At 46.1% G+C, this 23,542-nt stretch overlaps 1 protein-coding gene across 2 annotated transcripts in view; it reads right to left on the minus strand.

Annotated features, from left to right (window-relative positions):
- adamts3 (ADAM metallopeptidase with thrombospondin type 1 motif, 3) overlaps positions 1 to 20,598 on the minus strand; it is a 110,195-nt gene extending 89,597 nt beyond the window's left edge. For both annotated transcript variants that reach the window (XM_063195558.1, XM_063195556.1), the window contains exons 1-3: positions 20,201 to 20,598; positions 19,574 to 19,595; positions 17,603 to 18,081 (exon numbers count right to left, since the gene is read on the minus strand). In XM_063195558.1, coding sequence (XP_063051628.1) covers positions 17,603 to 18,081; positions 19,574 to 19,595; positions 20,201 to 20,266 — 567 coding nt within the window. In that variant the 5' untranslated portion in view covers positions 20,267 to 20,598. The remainder of the gene's footprint in view (positions 1 to 17,602; positions 18,082 to 19,573; positions 19,596 to 20,200) is intronic.
- Between the last annotated feature and the right edge of the window lie 2,944 nt (positions 20,599 to 23,542).

Here is a 23,542-nt window from a genome sequence, read left to right on the forward strand (position 1 = left end):
GGCCCTGCACACTTACTCTTGTATGGTTGGCCAGATAGTACGAAGTAGGAGAAACAACAACAGCTGCAATGTTGCCAGTAGAGCATTCCTAAGAGTCTGTGAAGACCTCATTCATCCAGGTCATGGTGGGAAGAGTCGACGAGGAACGGCAGAATGAGCTAAAATGCCATGGCATCTTTTTGGAGCTCACAAGACAGACATAGCTTAAAATTAGCTCTTTTAACACTTCAGTTTAAAGCAATGGCTTCCTTCCGAGTGAGACAGGGCCCCTGTTATAAATTATCTGTTACCAGAATGTCCATGACCAAGTGGTAATGTATTACGATGTACTGTCATAGTGGTGTAGTACTATGGTAAGTATAGGCTTTTCAGTGACTATACCAGCGTTACACTGTTATAGTCACTGAAATCAGCTTTCAACTGAACGATGTGCAGTAGCCCCTAAATGCACTCCGTACCTCCAGTGACACGCTGTAGCAGTCATTGAAAAGATACTACCATAGTACTACAATACTGCGATATAACACAGGGTCTTTAGTAGTGCACTACGACTTAGTCATTGCCGTTCTGGTAACGGCAAATGTATAACACTGTATCTCAACGGGTTAAGGGGTTACGACATTGCTTAGAGTAAAGTCAGCTCTTCTAGCACTGCACCTGGTAAAGATGGAACACCCCATCCATGGAAGCCCCCATTGATTTTTGACTAAAACCAGTGCCAACACAGCTGAAAGGCCACCGCGGGAGAGAGGGCTCGCTAGGGTAATTATGGAGCAAATAGTAGCCTCTGTTGGGGCCAAGGCCTTGGCTGACCCCCTGGCAGAGTTCAAATGCAATTGGTTAACGCCATCCATCACTGACAACTTTTCAGCTGTCAGAATGAGATGCTTTACAAAAAAAGACAGAGCCGTTAGAAGTGTTAAAATGATTACGCTCCGTTTCAAAATGAACCATGCAAATGATTACCATGCAAATTACTACATTTGGCTCATGTTTGTTGATGTGCTAAAGAGGTTATCATGTAATAAGGATAAAAATGGTTGGAGTAGCAATCATTGTAATAGGGAAATATTTGCTGAAATTGTTTTTTCCCCTGTAACAACACTCCTTCCCTTATCAGTCGAAGAAACAAGCTACAAAAATAACCCTGTCTAATTGTCTGACATTTTCTACAAACAAGCAATCTCCTCTGAATCCTGCAATGATTGCTTGAAACACACCTGAAATAATTTGCATAATCATTTCCAACGGAGAGGACGTGACACCTGACTCCTCTGCCATAGTGCAGTGCCTTGTGGAGTCCTCCCTGTGCTCCAGAACAACATGTTAATGCTAAAGCACATTAGCCATGCATGTAAAACAAACTTTCAACCCCTTCTTTGGATGCTTCAGGCAATTATGACACAATTATCTATCCATTTATCATTTGTTCGGTGTTATCTTGAATGTTTTGGTAGATCTGTTTCTCAGGGGGGTATGATGACACTAAGCAGCATGCAGTCTTCGCTGACGTGGGGAGATAAAGTAATTACCCACATCAGCGTATAGTAATTGCCCCAAGGGGCGGACTTATAGGGTGTGCAAACAGGGCATTTTCCCGGGGCCCAGGGCACTCTAGCATTGGTGATGGGGGCCCTATTGTGACCTTGGCAGGCCGTATGGGGGCCCCTAGACGTGTTTTGCCCTGGGGCCCTGTGTGCAGTTGTTCCGCCACTGATTGCTACCGATAGACGTAAATGCATTGACCAGGAACTGAACCCCAATAATGGATGTGCATTTTTCTCTACAAATTATCGGGCAAACAGAACCTCTCCATGCATGTGTTATGTGTTTACTTATGGGTGTGTCTGTGCGCCTCTGTGTGTGTGTGTGTGTGTGTGTGTGTGTGTGTGTGTGTGTGTGTGTGTGTGTGTGTGTGTGTGTGTGTGTGTGTGTGTGTGTGTGTGTGTGTGTGTGTGTGTGCGCCTCTGTGTGTGTGTGTGTGTGTGTGTGTGTGTGTGTGTGTGTGTGTGTGTGCGTGCCTGCGTGCATGCGTGCGTGTGTGTGTGTGTGTCTGTGCGTGCGTACGTGCATGCGTGCGTGTGTGTGCGTGCGGCTGTACAACAGAAAGCATTTACTCTATGTGAACTTTGTGTGTACTATAAATGCATCTGGCAGGTGTACGACCATATGCCATTTCAGTGTGCATTTTAAACTGACTTGATGGAGGGCCTTATCCGTCACTGATGTATGCCCCTCTACATTTGCATGTTCATGAATCTTTCAGCCTCTGTGCTGCTGTGTACTGCAGCGGCGCGTGTCCATGTGTGCCCGCATAATGCGTCTGCGAGAGTGGATGTGTTAACTGCTCCTGTATATGCATGAACATACTCTCTTGTGCGCTCCCTCTCTCCAGCTTTCCCTGTGTCTGTGTCTGTGTGTGTGTGTGTGTGTCTGTGTCTGTGTCTGTGTCTGTGTGTGTGTGTGTGTGTGTGTGTGTGTGTGTGTGTGTGTGTGTGTGTGTGTGTGTGTGTGTGTGTGAGAGAGAGAGAGAGAGAGAGAGAGACTGTAGAGGCTGAGACAAACTATTTGTATACAACGGTAGTGTATGTGTTCGTAGGTGTGTGCATGTGTGTTGAGTGCACAGTGCACACACATACTCAAAAGCATGTGTGTGTGTGTGTGTGTGTGTGTGTGTGTGTGTGTGTGTGTGTGTGTGTGTGTGTGTGTGTGTGTGTGTGTGTGTGTGTGTGTGTGTGTGTGTGTGTGTGTGTGTTCACGCGTGCGTGCATATGTATGCATGTGTGTATCTAGCCTGTTGAGTCGGACGTTCTTGAAAAAGCCCCTCAGTTTCTCAGTCCAAGCCCCAGCCCCTACCTCCCCAAACCCCAGCTCCAGCCCCTGACTCCCCAGCCCCTGCCTCCCCAGCTCCAGCCCCAGCTCCAGCCCCAGCTCCAGCTCCAGCTCCAGCCCTTGCAGCCCCAGCCCCAGCTCCAGCTCCAGCCCCTACCTCCCAAGACCCTACCTCTCCAGCCCCAGCTCCGGCCCCTACCTCCCCAGCCCCAGCCCCTACCTCCCCAGGCCCAGCTCCAGCCCCTGCCTCCCCAGCCCCAGCCCCTACCTCCCCAGCTCCAGCCTCAGCCTCCCCAGCCCCAGCCCCTACCTCCCCAGGCCCAGCCCTAGCTCCAGCTCCAGCTCCAGCCCCTGACTCCCCAGCTCCAGCCCCCCACTCCCCAGCCCCAGCCCCAGCCCCAGCCCCAGCCTCCCCAGTTCCAGCCCCAGCGCAGGCCTCCTGTACACAGACCTGCCTCTCAGAAGGCTGCTGGAATGTGCTCCACTCCACTCCTCTCCAGCTTCCTCAGCCCTCCTCGTCATACCTCCACTGGCCCTCACTGCCATCCACTGTGCTTCAGAGGCTCTGTGTGTGTGTGTGTGTGTGTGTGTGTGTGTGTGTGTGTGTGTGTGTGTGTGTGTGTGTGTGTGTGTGTGTGTGTGTGTGTGTGTGTGTGTGTGTGTGTGTGTGTGTGTGTGTGTGTGTGTGTGTGTGTGTGCGTGCGTGCGTGCGTGCATGCGTGCGTGCGTGTGTGTGTGCACTTGTTTCACTCCTGACAGGTCTTGCACAATGTTTCTGACTTCCCACAGGGCACATGGCTCACGGCTACAGTACTCTTTCTTTCCTTCTCTCTCTCTTCCAGCCTCTATGTCCACCCACCTCCCTTCATTTGTAATGTGGATATTCAAAAAGGTTTGGCCCTGAAATATCTATGAATATCTTGTTAACATTACCTCGAAGCGTGTCTCATTGTTTTGCCAAATGTCAAGTGCATTGCTATTAAATGATCAATCTTTCATCTAAAAATCAACTTGAAGGTCGCCAACGAGCTCAGTCTATGAATATATAACTGCGCAACTTATGATTGCATACCATTTGTGAACTATCATTTGAATACAGTCATTCATTCTTATGCACACCTCCATACTTCAGCCTGGTGACCACATACACCAGTGGTTCCCAAACTGGGGGGTCGGGACCCCTAGGGGGGTCGCAGAAGTTCCGAAGGGTAGTCACAGACAAAAGGGACATCACATAAAAACAGGAAATCCACATGATAACAGTTAACAAGTAACATAATTCCACAATTTGGTTAGTAACAGTATTCACTTGTATGGTTAAAAATTCTGTCCTGTGGATTCCTAGGCAATTTATTTGTCCATTAATATTGATAGATTTTCCATTAATAGTTTGTACTTTAATATTGCTAGAAATTCATTGCTAGGTTATGACTATGGTGGGTGGGGAGGTCGCAAAAATATTCCAAAAGGGGGTTCAAAATGGGGTCGGGTAAAAGTTTGGGAACCTCTCTGACATAGAGCATATACAGTTGTGACAAGCACCACACATATTAAGTCTCTTTCCTGTTTAGCTGTCATTTTACTGATATTGTTAACCTGGCGGTCAAACCAAGCTCATAGACAAGAGTTTGGCCTGGTCAATAAACCCTTGACAGACAGTTTTTAGAAGCGGGATCAACAGGGTTTGCAAGACAGACCTGTAATAAATTAGATGGCCATTTTCAATGACGTACGGGTAGTGCTCTTTTTTCATTGAATATGAATTCTCCGTACCAAGAAGAATTGTTTATACAGTAGGTTGACCAGAATAACTTGAATGCAAAATTCATTGTAATTTCACAGCCTGACCCTTGTGTGAGGTCACGAAGCTGAGCGGAGAGATGCACAAGGGCTTGGAGGCTGTCTGACCCACAAGGACCAGGGTAAATTTCACAAAGGACACTAGGTTCAGCCAAGGAGCTCAAGGGAAGCGTCTGCCTGGCTTATCTCTCTTTAACTGACAGGAAAAATAGATGACATCTCCAGATTTTGAAAAGTGGAGGACGATAGCGAAAAAAAGGGCACATCTTGCTGAGAAAACCCTGATTTTTATCCACAGCTTATATTCAAGACAAAGAGCCTTAAGCACCACCGCTATCATCATCTTTTGTGAAATGATAAAGGACACTTCAAAATCTCTGACACTTGGGGAGATGGGGAGATTAATGTTATGGACTGCTGTCATTTCGCAGTCTGTTTCTCAGCACTGTATCTCCAAGCACCAGAGAGAATAAACTTCTGAGCCTGTAGGAGAACAACGCCAGAGGAGAGAGCTTCAGTGCAGTGCAGTGAGGCGCCAGCAAATATGTAATTGACCAAAATGAGGACTAGTTGCTGTGCAAAAGTGGGAAATGAGAATTCAACACATTGTCCTCTGACAGCAGTGGGCCAATGCATTCAGTGAACTCCACATTTCGTGTGGGCGAAGATTGCACCTTGGGACGTCCTTCAGCAAAGACAATGGTTGGCTGACAAGAACAGACATTTGGGAGCAGACAATGCCTCTAAAAGTCCCTGACGGCCAGCGCAGTCGCTCGCCAGGCACTTTTCTTCATGAATAAAATAACTTGGAATAAAATAACTTCACCCTCACTCTCATAATCAATTTCAGCTCATTTAATCTCATTTCCAAATGTCAGCCACCCTACATACAGCAAATCCACTAAAACACCAACCTGCATTTTTTTCCATAATCAAGTTTGCATTTATCAAAGACTCTTTTCTTCTGATGTTGGGAGGAGGCAGAATATGTAGTGCAATGAGTGAGAATCACAGACAGATATACACAGACAGATACACACAGGCAGACAGACAGACAAACAGCCAGACAGCCAGCCAGCCAGCCAGCCAGCCAGCCAGACAGACAGACAGACAGACAGACAGCCAGCCAGCCAGACAGACAGCCAGCCAGACAGACAGGCAGGCAGGCAGGCAGGCAGGCAGGCAGGCACACACACACACACACACACAAACACACACACACACACACACACACACACACACACACACACACACACACACACACACACACACACACTCCTTCATCCAGGAGCCGTCACCCCTTGAGATTAATGGCTGCATTTCCTATCAGGGTGGCACAGGTTTTAACTGAGCGACTCAAAAGAAGCCTGAGAGCAATGCTATTCAAGTCAATGCCTGAGATTAATCACCCACACTCTTACTTCATTCACCTTCCACTATAATCCTCAGGCACCGTTCACCGAGTGGCTCTTAAGCATCTCAAATCTTTCAGCTTTCCACTTACTGACATATTCCCAGGAGGAATTACCATCTCAAGAAAATGTAACATGATCTCAGGCACAGACACAATGAGAGGAGAACATTGGAAATTGGGAATTACAGCAATTGCTCCGTGTTTAGTCAATATCACAAAACCTCCCCCTGCATAATAACATGTAATTCCTGATGGAGCAATACAACATTACGTAAGATGGGTTTTGAGCCTAATGCTGAACTATAGGCCTACAGTACACCGCCTCCACTCTTAAATGTGAGCTTAAATCAGGAAAGTTGATAAAATACCTAACTTACTCATGTTTTAATAAGTACAGTATGTCTTTGTAGTGTCTGCTTTATCCGCACTGTGCATTATGTGATCAACGTTGTCAGCTAATACAAATAGCTAGCCACTCAGTTTCCCAAGCTGCATTTGCAGACCAACAGCTTTGTTTAGCACATGGCTAATGGCAACAGGCCTTTTTTTCTGCCGTAACGACCGCCTTCTACATGTAAGAGACCAAATGTGTGTGTTTGTTTTTGTTTCCAACATATTTGCCTGGCTCTGACAAGACAAGTGAAATCTTGTCTAACCTTCGCCAGTGAGTTGGCAATGAAAGACCCAAAACAGACAAGGAGCAAAGCAAATGAAAACGGGTTTCTTCACTATGAAAAGTATCTTCATAGTACAGTTAGTGTTGTATGTTATGATTTCGCAGAGTGACCACCCTGACTGTGATGTTGTCCTGTGTCCCCCTGGGGCAAAAGGCCATGTGCAGGCAGGGGACAATCGCAGGTGGCAGCGTAAGTCCTAGCGACTGAACTGCGCCTGTCGTTCCTTTAATAGTTGGCTCCCTGAAAGGGACCATGGGGCTGCTGCTGTGCTCCATCAGGTTAATATCCAAGGCATCAGCCAGGGCCAGGCAGACACTGCTGCGCTGCCAAGACAAACATATGGGACTGGGGCTGAAGGGGTCCAGTTTTCTCAGACGGCCCTCCAGCCTAAACTTCTTAAGGAGTCGGTATGAACGTGCTTTATTTAAAAAAAGGGCTACTGCTACTTTCAAAAAGGCATGAATTCAAGTGGAGACACTGCTACCTTTCACCCTCCGTGTTGTTTAACGGGGTGTTTGCTTTAGAAATGTGTGCAAACCTTCGTCATCATTACCTACCCATTTTCATCCCTCCCCCTTTTTCAAAAAAAGGAACTTAAAGGGGAAAAAATACACCAACTAATTTCTTTTAAATGAAAAAAGATCTGAAAAAATCCCCAAAAGGGAATAGAAGAATTCCTGTTTTTTTTAAATAAAGCAAATGCTAATGCACATCATCCTATTTCACCAGAGCATATCATAGAAAGCCCCTAAGAATCTACCTAGTGTGCAGTGAAAATATGGACACTCCACACACAGCAGCTCTGCAGATTTCGGGGCGAGTCCGGCGTGCCTCTGGCGTGTGTGAGAATCAGCTGCTTCCTGGAATTTTATTTGCAGTCATCTATCACTGCTGTGTGTGAGCATCACTCATGCCCTCGCTCATGTTCTCACGTGGACACAAAGCGTCAAAGCCTGCCAAGAGTTTCTTAAACACAAGTGCTGGAAAAAAAAGCTGGAGACAAACATCCAAAAATAGGAACAAAAATATGAATTTTTGATCATTTGGAAAAACATCCCAAATTGAATCGTACTCATTAATTTCTCCTGGAGCACTTCAACAAACGGAGAGCGATTTCAAACATTTACCCAGTGCCTCGAAAGGTGGTGAGCAGCAAATGCCTGACCCCAAAATAAAACCAAGCCACCGTGAATGGGCCTCAATGTCTATGGCACTGACAACACGAACTGTGGGCTCCCCCTGAAGTTTATGAAGGTCAGATTAAAAGCGTATAAACATATAAATATATCAATAAACGCAGCCAGCATACATTACGCGCACTGCAACATCCATGCCTTCTTGAGAGAGAGAGAGAGAGAGAGAGAGAGAGAGAGAGAGAGAGAGAGAGAGAGGGAGATGAGAGAGAGAGAGAGAGAGTAGAGGCGAGAGAGAGAGAGTGAGACAGAGAGAGAGAGAGAGAGAGAGAGAGAGAGAGAGGGAGAGGGAGACGAGAGAGAGAGAGAGAGAGAGAGAGAGGCAAAGCTGAAGAAATAGCTTGGCTCTGCATATCCCCAACCCACCAGCTCCTTCCCTCCACCTCCACCTCCACCATCGCCTCAAACCATACACCAAAACAGCTCTGGGGTCAGGGCTCTGCAACGGGCAAGTGCTTGGCTGAATCAACACGTAACATCAATAACTATTAGTGAATACAACTCTTGTGCCCCATTGCACTTTGCTGGGCAAGGGCGAATGCCTCCGCTTCTGCTCCCAGTCAAACAGGCTCCTGAGAGGTTAGGACCCGTGTCTACTGCTGGAAAACTGTGTCAAGCATAAACACATTTCATCGGGTGAGGAGGGGGCAAAAAAGGAAATAGCAACTTGGACGTTCGTTCCAAGCCTTTTTATTTATTTATTTGATTTTTTTTCTCTCTCTCTCTTCTGCAGCAAGCCTTCCTTATATTCAATCATGCATCAGTCAGAAAGCTTGCCTAGTATAGTAGGAGAAGGCAGTGCAGAGAGGCACTCTTAAGAGTAAGACTCTCAGTGGAAAGTCACTCAATGCCTTTCCCTGGCTTTTGAAAGGCTTAACTATAAACTTTGTTTATTTAACATCCATTCCATACAGCTTCAGGGGCTGCAGCCATCAATGGCAATGAAAGGTTAAAACGTTGATGTTAATCGCGATCTGCCACCTGTACACCAAGCAGTGAGTGTGGCATGATGAACTATCCCGAGCTACCCTTCATGGTATAACTGCCCTGGGAAAAGTGTGGTTTCCACCGACGCGGTCCCCATAGCCCTGTGGTGAGGTAACAGTTAACATTAAGCTCTGGATCTCCTCCAGCTCCTCTTTATTTAGGTCAATTATTCTGCTCTCCCAAATGCCAAATGCCAAGGGGGGGGAGTTCGTCTTGGTTCCAAGCTTTACCTGATTTCTGTCACAGATGCTGAAAGAACTCATTCACTTTTGCCAGTGCTCAGTAAAAATATGTATTTTCCTCTGAGAACTGCCGGCTTTTTCTGGAGTCGGTCGTGCAGATGTGCTTAAAACATCCCATCCATGCATGCAGCGCAAGGCTTGGCTAATGCCAACATTTCTGGTGGAGCTTTCCAAAACTATCATCATTGATCACAATGGCAACAAAATTGCTGATTAATAACTATCACTAGAAGTAACATAAGTGATTCTTCATCATGATACAGTGATTACTTTTTTAAATCATTGAAGCATTTTGATCTGGCATAGCGGCTGGAGAGCAGGTGTTGATGATGATCCACACATTAGTCCATATTCCACTCCATAGATGCCTGACTACTGAATAAGGTTTATTGTGCAATGAGAATTCAAATGTCAAACTTTTTTTTTTTCAACGGAACAAGAGAGTAAAATTTTTCCTTGCCTGTATCGAGATGCCTTGATTAAATAGGAGCTGAATGGCAAAGCAGCAGCGTGTTGTTGGGCTCCACACACAAATTTTCCAGCCACAGAAGTCAGGCACTACTACTACTATGGGGAACAGTTTGTTTCAGGGAACATGGCGAGTGGAGGATGCCTCGGTCATTCCACACAGGAACAAGGCTGTAAGTACAGTATGTTCCATGGGCTCTCTGCACACACACACACACACACACACACACACACACACACACACACACACACACACACACACACACACACACACTGAACCACTGACTGAAACCCCCTTCTCTGGTTAGAAGAACTCTCAAACATATCACAAACCAGTCCAGTAAACCATATGCCTCACAGACTAACATCAGACAAACACCACCGGAGTTGTGTACTCTTGACAAAAACACAAAAAATACTTCAAGCATGTCCAGTGAAAATAAAAGGCCACCCTGGCAGTTAAAGGCTTGCTCCAAGCCTCTTAGGGGGTGGTCTGACATCAACACAACACAAGCATATCTTTAGAGCACAAAACGAGCCGTAAGCTACGGACAGCATCCTGTGAAAACTGCTAATCAATCCACAGCAGTAGACAGTAAGTAAGACAGGAGACTGCAGACAGGTTGCATTTCTAGCAGCGGGTTGCCCTCACAAACAACATGATTATAGCTTTCAAAACGGACAGGCACACTTTTACAACTGGCCTGAGGAGAGTAGAGCAGAGGAGAGGAGAGGAGAGGAGAGGAGAGGAGAGGAGAGGAGAGGAGAGGAGAGGGGGGAGGAGAGGGGGAGGGAGAGAGGAGAGGAGAGGAGAGGAGAGGAGAGGAGAGGAGAGGAGAGGAGAGGAGAGGAGAGGAGAGGAGAGGAGAGGAGAGGAGAGGAGAGGAGAGGAGAGGAGAGGAGAGGAGAGGAGAGGAGAGGAGAGGAGAGGAGAGGAGAGGAGAGGAGAGGAGAGGAGAGGAGAGGAGAGGAGAGGAGAGAAGGAACAGAGGAGAGGAGAGGAGAGGAGGAGAGGGAGGAGAGGAGAGGAGAGGAGAGGAGAGGAGAGGAGAGGAGAGGAGAGGAGAGGAGAGGAGAGGAGGGGAGATGAGAGGAGAGGAGAAAAGAGCAGAGCAGAGCAGAGGAGAGGAGAGGAGAGGAGAGGAGAGGAGAGGAGAGGAGAGGGGAAGACGAGTGGAGTGGAGAGGAGAGGAGAGGAGGGGAGGGGAAGACCACAGCAGAGCAACATATGCTGATGCCGGCTGGTGCATCTGTCTCTTCTCACCTCTACACACACACCCACCTGTGATGTGATATTTAAGGCCCTTAGCAAATCTCTCATCACCTGCTCTTTTCACTGTGCTACAGTGTTGTGAGGAACCAGGTTGGCTTAGCACCTCACATCTCCACAACAAGACATGAGGATGATGTTGACAAAGACATTACAGTGAAACCCTCCTCCTCCTCCTCCCTCTCATCTTCCTCCTCCTCAACCTCCCTCTCATCTTCCTCCACCTCCACCTCTTCCTCATACTCCCCTCATCTTCTTCCTCCTCCCCTTCCTCCTCTTCCTCCTCCTCCCCTCATCTTCCTCCTCCCCCACCTCCTCCTCTTCCTCCTCCCCCTCTCATCTTCCTCCTCCTCCTCCTCCTCCTCCTCCTCCTCCTCTTCCTCCTCCTCTTCTTCTTCCTCCACCTCCACCTCTTCCTCATACTCCCCTCATCTTCTTCCTCCTCCTCCCCTCATCTTCCTCCTCCCCCACCTCCTCCTCTTCCTCCTCCCCCACCTCCTCCTCTTCCTCCTCCCCCTCTCATCTTCCTCCTCCTCCTCCTCCTCCTCCTCCTCCTCCTCTTCTTCTTCCTCCTATTCCCGTCACAGCAGTAAAGGAGATGTCCACCCCACCGGCCTGCAGCCATAATAACACAACTGTACTGTACCACCAAACAGGTGTGAGGTGGGAAATCAGCAGACTATAATTACAGCCTTGTTAACAGCGGAGGAAGTATACATACATACCCCCCAACAACGCACCACAACGCATTTCCATTCTGTGTAGATGCTCATAAATGTCATCCATATATCTACTCCACTCGTATCGGTAGATGCTGCTGCGGCGGGCAGCAACACATTTTCAAAATTTCAACACTATACTCTTTGTCCAGCGCTGGAAGGGGCTGGAATGCCAGGCATGAGTTGGAGGTGAGGAGGGGGAGCGGAGGGGAGGGGTGGGGGAGTGGAGGGGGGAGTGGTGGGGGGTGCGTGAGTGAGGGAACTTCAAAGACACATCTCGAGAACATCTTGGGGAAAAAAAGAAAAAGAAAAAGAAAGGTGAAAGGAGCCGCTGGCAAGGTAACAAGTGCGAAGGGAGGGGGGAGAAAGGGAGCAAGGAGAAGAGAGAAGGAGGGAAACATAGAAAGAGAGAGAGAGAGAAAGAGAAAGAAAGAGACAGAGAGACAGAGAGAAGGAGAGAGAGAGAGAGAGAGAGAGAGAGAAAGAGAAAGAAAGAGACAGAGAGACAGAGAGAAGGAGAGAGAGAAAAGAAAGAGCGCAAAGAAAGAAAGAGAGCGCAGCGCAGGCCGCTCCTGTGATCAGTACCAGTATTAGTCCACTGAGAAGGGTGCAGTGGGCCGCTCACCTGGGCCCCGGCCAGCTCCCTTGCCTCTGAAGTCATGCCAGCAGTTCAATAACGCAATCTGTGCAGATCATCAGCGACACAGCTTAACTTCCTTCAGCACCCGCTGTGAACCCACCACCAATACCACACCACCACCAGCTCTGCACCACCTCTCTCTCATTCACACCCGCCTACTATCTCTCTCGCTCCCTCCCTCTGCCTCCCTCTGTCACTCACTCTCTCTCTCTCTCTCTCTCTCTATCTATCATTCATCCCTTCCCAACATCTCTTCGTCTTTCGCCTGCTTCCTTTCTCTTTTCACTCACCCACCTACAATCTCTCCCTCTCTCTCACTCACTCACTCACTCTCTATCATTCATGCCTTCCCAACATCTTTTCCTCTTTCTCTTGCTCCCTCTCTCCTTGCACTCACCCGCCAACAATCTCTCTCTCTCTTTCTCTCTCTCTCTCACGACGTATCACTCGATCCCTTTTGAAATTCAGCCCCTTCCCAACATCTCTCCCTCTTTCACTTCATCCTTTTCTCCTTTACATCTCCTTCAATCTCTCTCTCTCTCTCTCTCTCTCTCTCTCTCTCTCTCTCTCTCTCTCTCTCTCTCTCTCTCTCATTCATCCTCCCACCATTATCACCACCAGCAGCAGCACCACATCGAACAACACCGCCTCTCCACCACCTCTACTCTCCTCCTCTGCCTCCTCCATCCTCCTCCAGGCAGGCAGGCGGGAGGAGCAGGCGGCATGCATGAGGGGAGCCAGAAGGGGAGGGAGAGGGCCAGGAGAGGGCCGGCTGTTTGGCTTCCAGAAACCCAAGCGCATGCATGGCTCCAGGCAGAGTCACTGAGCCGCTCTCTGTTGACTCCCCCGGGCCCTCCCCCTCCATTATGCCGACTCATAACCTCTTAGGCTAAGTTTACATTAATCTGTCTCTATATCATTTCTATCAGAGATGCACTGTCCATTTACAGTACATTAACCCACTGATGCCTAAAGCACCAGCAAAAAACGCTGCTGAATGCCTAAGCCCTATTTAAGAAAAGCTGCTCTCAGCCTAAACAAACCTAAATATCTCAGCCTCTGAAGCACATAAAGATATGAAGTGAGCTGCATTTAAATGTTCAGACCCTCATCTTGCATTAGAATGTGCCCCTTAACTCAAACATACCAAGATTTTTAATAAAATGTTCTCAAATCTCATGATCCTGGGCCAATGTTGCGCAACACAACACCCAGCATCAATGGGTTAAAGTACTGGAAAGCGACTTCATAGGTGGAAGGTGCGTTCGAATATGATTCCGATTTTGCATTGAGAAACGGTGAGAAATGAGGATCCACAGTGCTGAGCTCTAGCTATAGTACTCGTCCTGGTTGGATCACACTACATCACTATGACGTACTCCTCCCTGATTCGCTGGCTGGTATTGTTGGGAAGATAAACAAACAGGCGTGCTTCACTTCAGCTAGCACAGACTAGCGAATCAGCCGATCAGTGTTTCTTTGTAAACAGAGTAGGTTTTCATTGAGAGGACAGAACCTTTGTGTGTAAATGTAAATTATTTGCAAGACGCCATCACGACGAACTGTTGAAATTAATGAATATAAATGGAGCCGGCAGATGGGGTCGCCGGCGGGACTATTCACTAGTTGCTGAAAATACTCAACTGCATCATAACAAGATTGCTATGACATTACTGAGATCATTAAGTAATAAGACATAGCCATTAAGACATAGCCATTACAATTTTGGTGACAGTAAGGTTATAACATTGGCTCTGCGCTAAGGGGGTTTAAAGAGGAGCAATGAAGAACAGACACGTTTAAACAGTGCATCAGCTTCAAAGAGCTGATAATGAGATCTTTTGAAAAGACAGTCTTGAACAGACCAAGGTAATTGACTAGTCTGGTTAACAGCATTGCCGCTGCAAATGTAGTAGTTTTGATGCAAGCTGTGAAGTTGTAGTTGTTTTTTTAGTAAGGTTTACAGCAGGCCAAATCAATATATAAAATAAAACGAAGAATAACAAAATAGATGTTAAAAAATGAATGAATAAATGAATTAATAAATAACCGGGTGTGTGAGCACCATCCATAGTTCATTATCTAGAGAAGGCCTAATCCCTTGACCTAGTTCCAGATGATGCTTCCCATTTCCAAACTAGCCTCCTACACACACCCACACACACACACACATACACACAAAAGCAGACCCTCCTAAACAGACACACAGACCCACACAAACGCGTGCACACATACACACACACACACCCACACACATACACACACACACACGCACACACACACATGAGCAGACTCCCTACACACACAAACACACACACACACAAACACACAACACACACACACACACACACACACACACACACACACACACACACACACACACACACACACACACACACACACACACACACACACACACACACACACACACACACACACACACACACCCTTGAGTCTGCCAGAGACTCCCACATCTTAAGCCCAGAGGAAGTGTCTGCTGCTTCAGCATTAGGGCGCGAGCAGCCAGTAAAAGGCTTCCAGACTCCAAAACGGCTGTAATTGGGAGCAGTAAAACACACACCTAGCGAGGAGAGCACGGGTATCAATTTAGATCAAAGGCCATTACTGGGCTGGCTACTGCGTTTGATCCGCCAGCGTTCGAGAGGCTGTCTTCAGTCCCGGCGTGGAAGCGAGGGGGTTAAGGCGACTTAGGAGCGGGGCCCTGAGAGATTTCGCTGGGGCATATCCCTTATTCCATCTCCAACACATGCAATTTGCCATTCACCAATGTGGCCCTGGGTGCAATCACACATGCACACGAAAGCGCGCACATGCACGCACACGCGTGCATGCACATAAACACACACACACACACACACACACACACACACACACACACACACACACACACACACACACACACACACACACACACACGCACACAAACACACACACACACACACACACACACACACACACACACACACACACACACACACACACACACACACACACACACAACTTTGAACACACACTGCTGTTCTCACTCTTAACCATTATGGAGGCTGGACTTACATGTAAAGATTCTTCTCGTGCTAAAAGCATATCTTTTCTTTCTCCCTTCCCCTCTCCTGTACTTTTCTCATGTTACACAAATGTGGCGAGACCTTAGGATGACCGCGCCACGAGTACTGCGGCCTAACTACGTCCAGGTGAGAAGACTTGAGGGTGTTTTCCTAGAAAAAGTAAAGGCACACGGCTGATGGACAGATCAGAACAATGCCTTCTCTTCCCCGAGCGGACTGAGAGTGTGAGACGTAATGGCTAAGCCTGTAATATCTCTTCTTTCCTCAGCAGTCTCTTTGCTCTTAAAAACCGACACCTGCATTCTGTTTCATGCCAAGAAGCTGAAAGGTGCCATATTGACGTTACTGAGAGGTGTAATATTGATGCTAGCTGCAGTGGTGTTATATAAGTATATATCACTGCTTTCATGTTGGGTTTTTTTTTTCTCCAAACAGTTGCTGGAAAAGTTTCATGACACTGTCAAGCTACTAGTGAACATTTGAACAGTTCAGATGAGAAACCTTCAAAAAGACGTTAAGCCATTTTTACAAAATCATTTCTGCAAAATCTGTTAAAAATCCTTTTGAAGTAGGCCTAGTAAGACATCTCAACCAAAAAGGCACTCAAATGTTATTTTCAAGTACTTTGAGACGATCTGATTTGAAAGTTTACTCAATTTATGGAAATACAGCATATAGTTTGTGAACCCATCAAATGCACTTGGAGGGTTTTGCATCCTAACATTTGTTGTGTAATATGTATGAATACTGTTTTCATATGGTTTCGCGGTTTCTTGTGTGATTCATCCATTCGTCACAAGAATAATACTGTGATTATACGTTGAGGTTAGTGAACACATGCTGTGTATACATACATACATAATGTACTGGATGCCATCTACCAGATGCTTAGTTTTCCTCATCAGGTGAGTCACTTTGAAAAATGGGCTTTGTCTCCACGGAAACACAGAGTGCATTCGAAAAATGCACAGTAGCCTCACCATGGAGAACAAGCTCAGTCTGCCTCGCTTGGAACATTAAGCATGTTAGTATATAGGTCACAGAGGTTCAGTAAGACTTGTCTCTGGAAAAATGCCTTGAATTTCCAGCAGTTGCTTGTGTTCACGTAGACAACCATCCCCATTGCCTTGGCATTCAGAGGCCAAGAGCACTGTTTGTTGCTTCTCTCTAGCCTCTGTTTTCACCTGACTGGACATTGATGCAATACAGCAAAAACTCTAAGGGTGCAAACAGCGGTCAAACCCAGGCCGCCACCTGGGTCCCCCACTCTAGGCTAAGCTACTCAACCCATCCAGCCACTTCCACAATGGGCCAATGTTTACTACTGCTATCACTTCACATCATGTGCTTCTGTCCAAAGTTGCTGTGCAGGGCCCCGGTCTGCATGTCTTAAACCCCAGCCTAATCCTGCCTTCCTTGACTCCTTGTGCTCTGGAGGAACAGTGTTTACGCCATCAGAGGGGGAAATAAGGGGGGGGAGGGCAGCTAATTTGTGCAGCTCTCAGGGTGACCAAAGGTTCACTCAACTCTGGTATCATTTTGGATGACAGCCCGAGGGTTGCAGAGTTCGTTGTAAGAAAGGGAAAGGCAGGGATAGGAAAAAACCACACTCAAGCAAATGATTTGTCCCTTCACAGTGATCTGATGTGAAAGCATGCCATACTTAATGAAGGGTGGAGATACTCTTCCAAACTCTGGAGACTGTGTGTGGACTCAAAACAAGGAGGGAGAGGGAAAAAAGTTCATAGCAGTTTCTGAAACTCTTCTTTGTCATTTGTTCATAAATAATCAAGCCCGTCTGTCTGTACAATCAGAAAAAAAGAACTGAAATTTGTAACTCAAACTGAAAACACGTTCCCTAAATGCAAACGATTATATTCAATTGCGTGAACACAAGAGGACACAATGCAACAGAAATCCCACATTTAAGTTTGCAACGGACAGAGCTCTTTTTTTTGAGATGACGACTAATCATCGACATTGAGCATCCTGTCCATAATGTTGACATAGTGGAAAGTTACATTTACGCAGAATGTTAAATTACCTCACCGCTGAGACACTGATTGGTCAATGACGTAATGGTTTCCATTACTGACACGGTTTTCCCCTTTTCAGATTTGAAAAACAGTCAAAATATTAACAGTTTTTCTCATCTGCAACCTTGGCTACTGGGTCATCTGTCTCCAAAGCACCTGCCAGGTGAGGTATCCAATAAACTGCACATTTGCCACATTTGACTTTACAGCACATTCGCTTCATAGCAGGACAACTCACCAGACCATCGCAGTTGTTGATGGCCACGGACGCCCCCGGCACGTCTGTGATGTCGCCCACAAAGGTGCAATCCGTCTTGAGGAGCTCCCGGTTCAGTATCCGGTCAGTGCGGATGCTGGAGGAGGTGCGATTCCCAGGTGCCCCCCGTGTGGTGGTGGTGGTGGTGGAGTTGCCGTTGTCCTCCAGGACGGTCTCCACCTGGTCGTGCCACTCCACCATGGCCCCGGGGGCCACCAGCTTCCGGTTGGGGTACAGCCGCAGGTGGAACTCCTTGCCAAAGGCCGTGACATTGAAGAAGAGCCTCTCGCCGCTCTCCGGCTCGGGCCCCCCCTCGGAGCCTGCGGCGGTTGTTGGCGCGGCGTCCCGTTTCACACGGTGCTTGTGATTGGCCGAGAGCAGGTGGGACAGGTAGTGGCCTTCGGAGTCGGTGCTGATAGGGGTGATGAGGCCGTACTCCTTCAGCCGGCTCTTCAGGAACTCTGCAGCACCAAGGAAAAGATAAAGCCGCATTTAGGAGCGCAATCAGTATCGTTTTGGAATGGCCAATTGAAAACTCACTAACATAAATTAGACCAGACCATTAGCAAGATGCAAGATTAAAACCAAAACATGTGTTCAGGTGTGTGTGTGTGTGTGTGCGTGCGTGCGTGCGTGCGTGCGTGCGTGCGTGCGTGCGTGCGTGCGTGCGTGCGTGCGTGTTTGTGTTTGAGTATGTGACTGTATGGGGGTGAATATGCATCTGTAGGGAAGTATTACGGTATCTGCTACTGGATGGCGATTCATCTTGTGCAGCCATGTTTGTTTGGGTTCTACTACAGCCCATATTCAGTTTCTCATTTGTGGTCAGCCTAGCAGTTAAAAGAAGCTTATAGACCTCAAACAGTTTTCCACCTTTTCTCATTTCAAAGCATTTTTTTCCCTCTACAACGTGTGGCCTACCTGCCCTACACAGCATATACAGTATGAATGATGGCCTGCAAACACAGGTAGGCCTCTGGAATATGAAATAAATACACAGTGTGGCCTGAGGAGTCAAAGCGTATAATTTGCCTCTATGGTGCTTCTGGCATTCGACATGAGATGGAAACAGATGTCATTGTTGGACGGGCCACTGTGGGTCTGATGAAATTGCACGCTTTTGCCGTCTGTTTTTTTTGGACATTTTTGATGCCGTAAAAAAAAATGTGTCAGCAAGCCTAACCCCACCTAGCATAGTGTTTTGAAGCAGCTGTCAGCTATCAAACACTACCGCAGGGACGTGTGGAGGAAGCTCCCATAGCCTCTTTGCGCATATGGGGCCACTGGCAGGCCTGTGAGAAGACTACATCATAATAACATTGTTATGATATTACCAAGAGCCTTAAGTAACAGATTAAGACTTGGTCATTACAATTGGGGTGACAGTAGGCCTACATAGGCTCTGTGCAAAGGGGCTAATCCATGCTAGTGCATGCAGAGTTACTCTCTAGCGATGGAATGCAATGTGTTTTTCGAAACTATGCATGAAAATGAGAAAATGTTTATGTTTTTGCCTTCTTGTCCATGGCTTGGAGTCTGGATATATTTTGCCGTTATTGTTGCAAAATGAATTGCCTGCAATCCCTGACTACTGCTATGTAATTGAACCTGGTAATGCAATCACATGCATATTATTACAACGCAGACTGCTCTGCTGTTCCTTCTCATTCTCAGAAATAAATGAACAAAAAAATACAGTGTCGCTCTGGGCGGTTTGGGTGTTCAACCTAAATAACAGTCAACAACTCCATCCAGTAGGCCTAGGTCTTCTCATGAATGGGTGACCTTGGCTACAACTTTCTGTGGAAAGTCAACCGTGTAATTAGCCTACTTATTAACCATTTATGTTGTTAACTACCTAAAACTAAGGGTGATGAGGTCCCATTCATAGTTTAGGCCACTAGACATCAAGTCCCAATTACAATCCCAAGGGAGCATACTTAAAAGTCTTACCTGCTTTATCTACTTCACCAGCCTGAAAGAAAAAATAATATATGGTTTTACTACAAATCTCACAAATTCAACACACATTGCAGGAACTGATCAGAGACACATTGTATCCACCCACCCCCCTGACGACAATGGATCTTGTTGTATCATGAGTGACTTGGCAAAAGTTCAACTTTCACTTTCACGTGCGTAAGGCATGCCCATTGAAATAGCCTACCAGTAATAAAAACAGAGTGAAGGGGAAAAAAAATTCACCAAATTACGCGTTGAGAATAATTAATGTACAATATAATGAATAAATAACCCTTTTAACAACATTTCGTCTCTCAACCTACTTTCGTATTTGAGATATTGTATTAGTCTTCTCCTCCTAGCCTCGTCATGATAATTGCATTAATATCACGCTGTCCTACTCCACAGATAGGGGACTCAGATAGGCTGGGTTTCTGCGACTGTAAGATATCTGTAAAATTAACTGTCACACTACCCACTGTGCTCTAAAACTATCTGTGAATATGCTACCATGACTTGTTAAAAAGTTTCTCGTCCTCTTCCAGGCATTTTCTTCCTGGGGCATTGCTATTAGAATGAATTAAGTGAACGACAACTTTAGGAAAATCGGTGACTTACCAGGTCGGCTGAAGTCAGACTCACTACAACTCCTACTAAAAGTAAGCTCAGTGACAGGAGGACCATCACGAGTCGAGAACGATCAACGGCAAAAGTAAGAATTTCAAATAAGAAAGGAAAAGATTCCCAGTTAAAATATTGTACTTTGCTTTCCGCACAGCGCCGACAAAAGTGACGAGAAGCACTATACCGAGCTATTAAAGTCAAATAAGACAGTGAATCTTCAACAACTTTTTCCTCTTCTCCAGGAGGCGAGTATTCAAGTCAAAGGAAGTTTTAGCTAAAGTTTCGGCACTTGGGTCAGTGTATTGGGCTTGAGATGACTGCGTTGGTTAGTAACACATCCCTAAAGCAGACTGAAGTTAGTGGGCGCCCCTGCTAGCTGGTCAGAGCAGAGGCTGAGCTCTTGCAACCTGGCACGTCTCGCTGCCTAATAAACTACAGACCAGCCCTGGACGTGTGACGTCACAGCCCCCTCTTTCTCAGACAAACACATGGAGGATGGATGGGGGGGGTGAAAGGGAATGGGGGGGGGCATTGATGGGGGCAGTGATGCCAGGGGCATTAAAAAAAAAATAAAAAAGAAGAAGAAGAAGAAGAAGAAGAAGAAGAAGGGAATATGCAAGGGAAACACATGGCAATACTTTCTCTTGTCTCAGTCAGATTGTGCTGCTGGAAGCCCAAGAAGAACGCCAAGTTTTTGTCATCAATACTGACCATTTCTGACCACTTTTTGTTGTTTGTTTATTATGATGTCTTCTGGAGACAATTATTATGGTCTGAATGATGTTTTAGGAGAACTGTCCATATTTGGGCCTGTCATTTTGATTTATCATTGATTATTTGAGTTAGAGCCCAAGAAAGAATTGAGTTTTCATACCAAGCAAGACATGGTGGAACTTGCACAAGCTTACAAATTTGATACAAAAACCATGTATAGGCCTACTACACCATGCAAGTCAGTTCAAAGCTTCTTTTTTTAAAGGAAATATTGAATGCTGTTACATTGTCTATTAGTAGGTCTACAGTCAGGATGTGCGGAAATTCCCATCTGATATAGTGAGAGAGCCACGGCACTTGTGAAATATTTAGACGATATTCTCCACCCTATTTTGCTCGTTGCCCTCGTGAGGCTTTGCGGTTTAACATTCTCGTCAGTGTCCTACTTTTCTGCAAAAGACATAGGCCTATGTTTCATTCTTTGAAAAACACGCCCTAAATGACAAACCGATGTGTTAGCAGTAGATGTTTTTATTGTCATTTCAATCATACTGGCTAATAGATAGAAAAGACAATATTTCATCTGGAAAACTTGGTGAGGCATAGCCTACAACCGGTAAAGCAGAGGATATAGTAGACACAACCCCTTTGCACAGAGCCTGTTACAGTATAACCTTACGCTTACCAAAATTGTAATGACTAAGTCTTAATCTGTCATTTAAGGCTCTCAATAGTGTAATGTTATGATGTAATTGAGTAGCCTATTTTCAGAAAATAGTCAATAGACCCACCGGCGACCCCATCCACACAAAGAGTAGGCCTAGACGAAAAACAGTTTTAAGAAACAACACATACACAGTGCACGTAAGGAGGAACTACACACATTCAGTCAGTTACACACATATAGTCCGTGAGCCAGATGGGTTGGCCGTTACCAAAAAGGTGGCAAAGGCACACACACACACACACACACACACACACACACGCGCGCGCACACACACACACACACACACACACACACACGCACGCACACACACACACACACACACACACACACACACACACACACAATTTGGTGTACTTGATAGACCTATTTTAATATTTATTTTTCTTCAAAATGCTACTATTACTATGTCAGAACGCTATAAAGGACTTTTAGAAAAAGCACAACAAATACCTCCTCTTAATGTATGTTCTCTACAAGTCTTCTGTTGTCCAGTCTTGCACTTTAGATCTCTGTATGAGCACTGTCTATGCCCATACTGTCTTATTTCCATGTTTGAGTACTGTCTATGTCTATACTGTCTATGTCCTTACCTAGATTAGTCTATGCATGGGAAAGCAAGAAACGTAATTTCAAATTCTTTGTATGACCAGTGCATGTAAAGAAATTGACAATAAAACCAACTTGACTTGACTTGAACTTGATTTGTACAACAATTGGTTTTAAACTGGTTTCATGTGGTTCAATTTGCATGTGCCGAATGCGTAGAGCTGTGAGAAATCAGTAATTATCCTCCAACGGTCCATTCATCTCTGTCTCCTTCTGTTGTATTTCTCATCAGCCAGTTATCCAAAGTTCATCAAGTCCTATGCACTATTGGCATTCTTTTTTTGGCACAGCTTCATTATTGATTTATTTCCTTCACCTAATATCGCCACGCAGAGAAAATGTCAATGCCAATGAGGGATGAGCTGAACAATTCTGTTGCAGAGTAGATTGTTTTAGTCTCCCCAGGAAGAGCGCTCTCCCTGTTTGACTCTCAACAGAAACAGCAGCTTCCGTTCCTCTCCTCTCTCTGTCTGTCCGCCGTCTACACAACTGTCTCTTCTCTATGATACATAGAGGACTGGCTGGCTCATGAATCATGAGCAAGAGGCAAATGGAAATGCTGTGAATGCCGTGCTCGCAAGTCATCTCATCAAACTCAAAATAATGACGGCAACAAGCTTACATTTACAGCAAGGTTTTTTTCCAGAAAGTTTTTATTTGAGATAGGATAGAAGTTTTTATTTGAGATATTTGAGATAGGAAAGTGAGGACATATACAGGAAGCGAGTGGGGGAGAGAGAGATGGGGAAGGGCCGGAAAAGGACCCAAGCTGGAACTGAACCTGGGTCAGCCGTATACAGGTAGCAGTCAGGTGCCCTATACCGTTAGGTAGGGCCGCCAGAAAGTTTTGTTGAATGCAAATGATATAGTTACACTTTTTGGAAGGCCTACAGTCTTTCATACAGTATGTACTTACGGTATATAGGCTATTCTTCAGCCATATACTTTTGTATCCTCCTCCTTTGCGGTGAGGGCAGCCTACAGGGGCGGATCTAGCCATTTTTGGGCCCTAAGCGAAATCAAATTATGGACAAGTCCAGTGTAAAGCAAACGGGGGTAGGTGTGGTTGAAAAAAATATTATGTAGACATGAAATCTTGCATTTCTATTATAGTGTTTTTTTCTCATATACATCTTGGATTACTTGATATAAGTGACAAACTAAGATCAGGCCAACTTTTTTTTGTTTACGGCAACTCGCGTGACAGCAGGGGGCCCCTATGGGGAGTAGATTTGATTGGGGCCCTAGGCAAATGCCTAGATTAGTCTAATGGAAGATCCGCCTCTGGT

Source organism: Engraulis encrasicolus, chromosome 3, assembly GCF_034702125.1.
Source record: "Engraulis encrasicolus isolate BLACKSEA-1 chromosome 3, IST_EnEncr_1.0, whole genome shotgun sequence".
In the NCBI taxonomy this organism is placed as follows: Eukaryota; Metazoa; Chordata; class Actinopteri; order Clupeiformes; family Engraulidae; genus Engraulis; species Engraulis encrasicolus.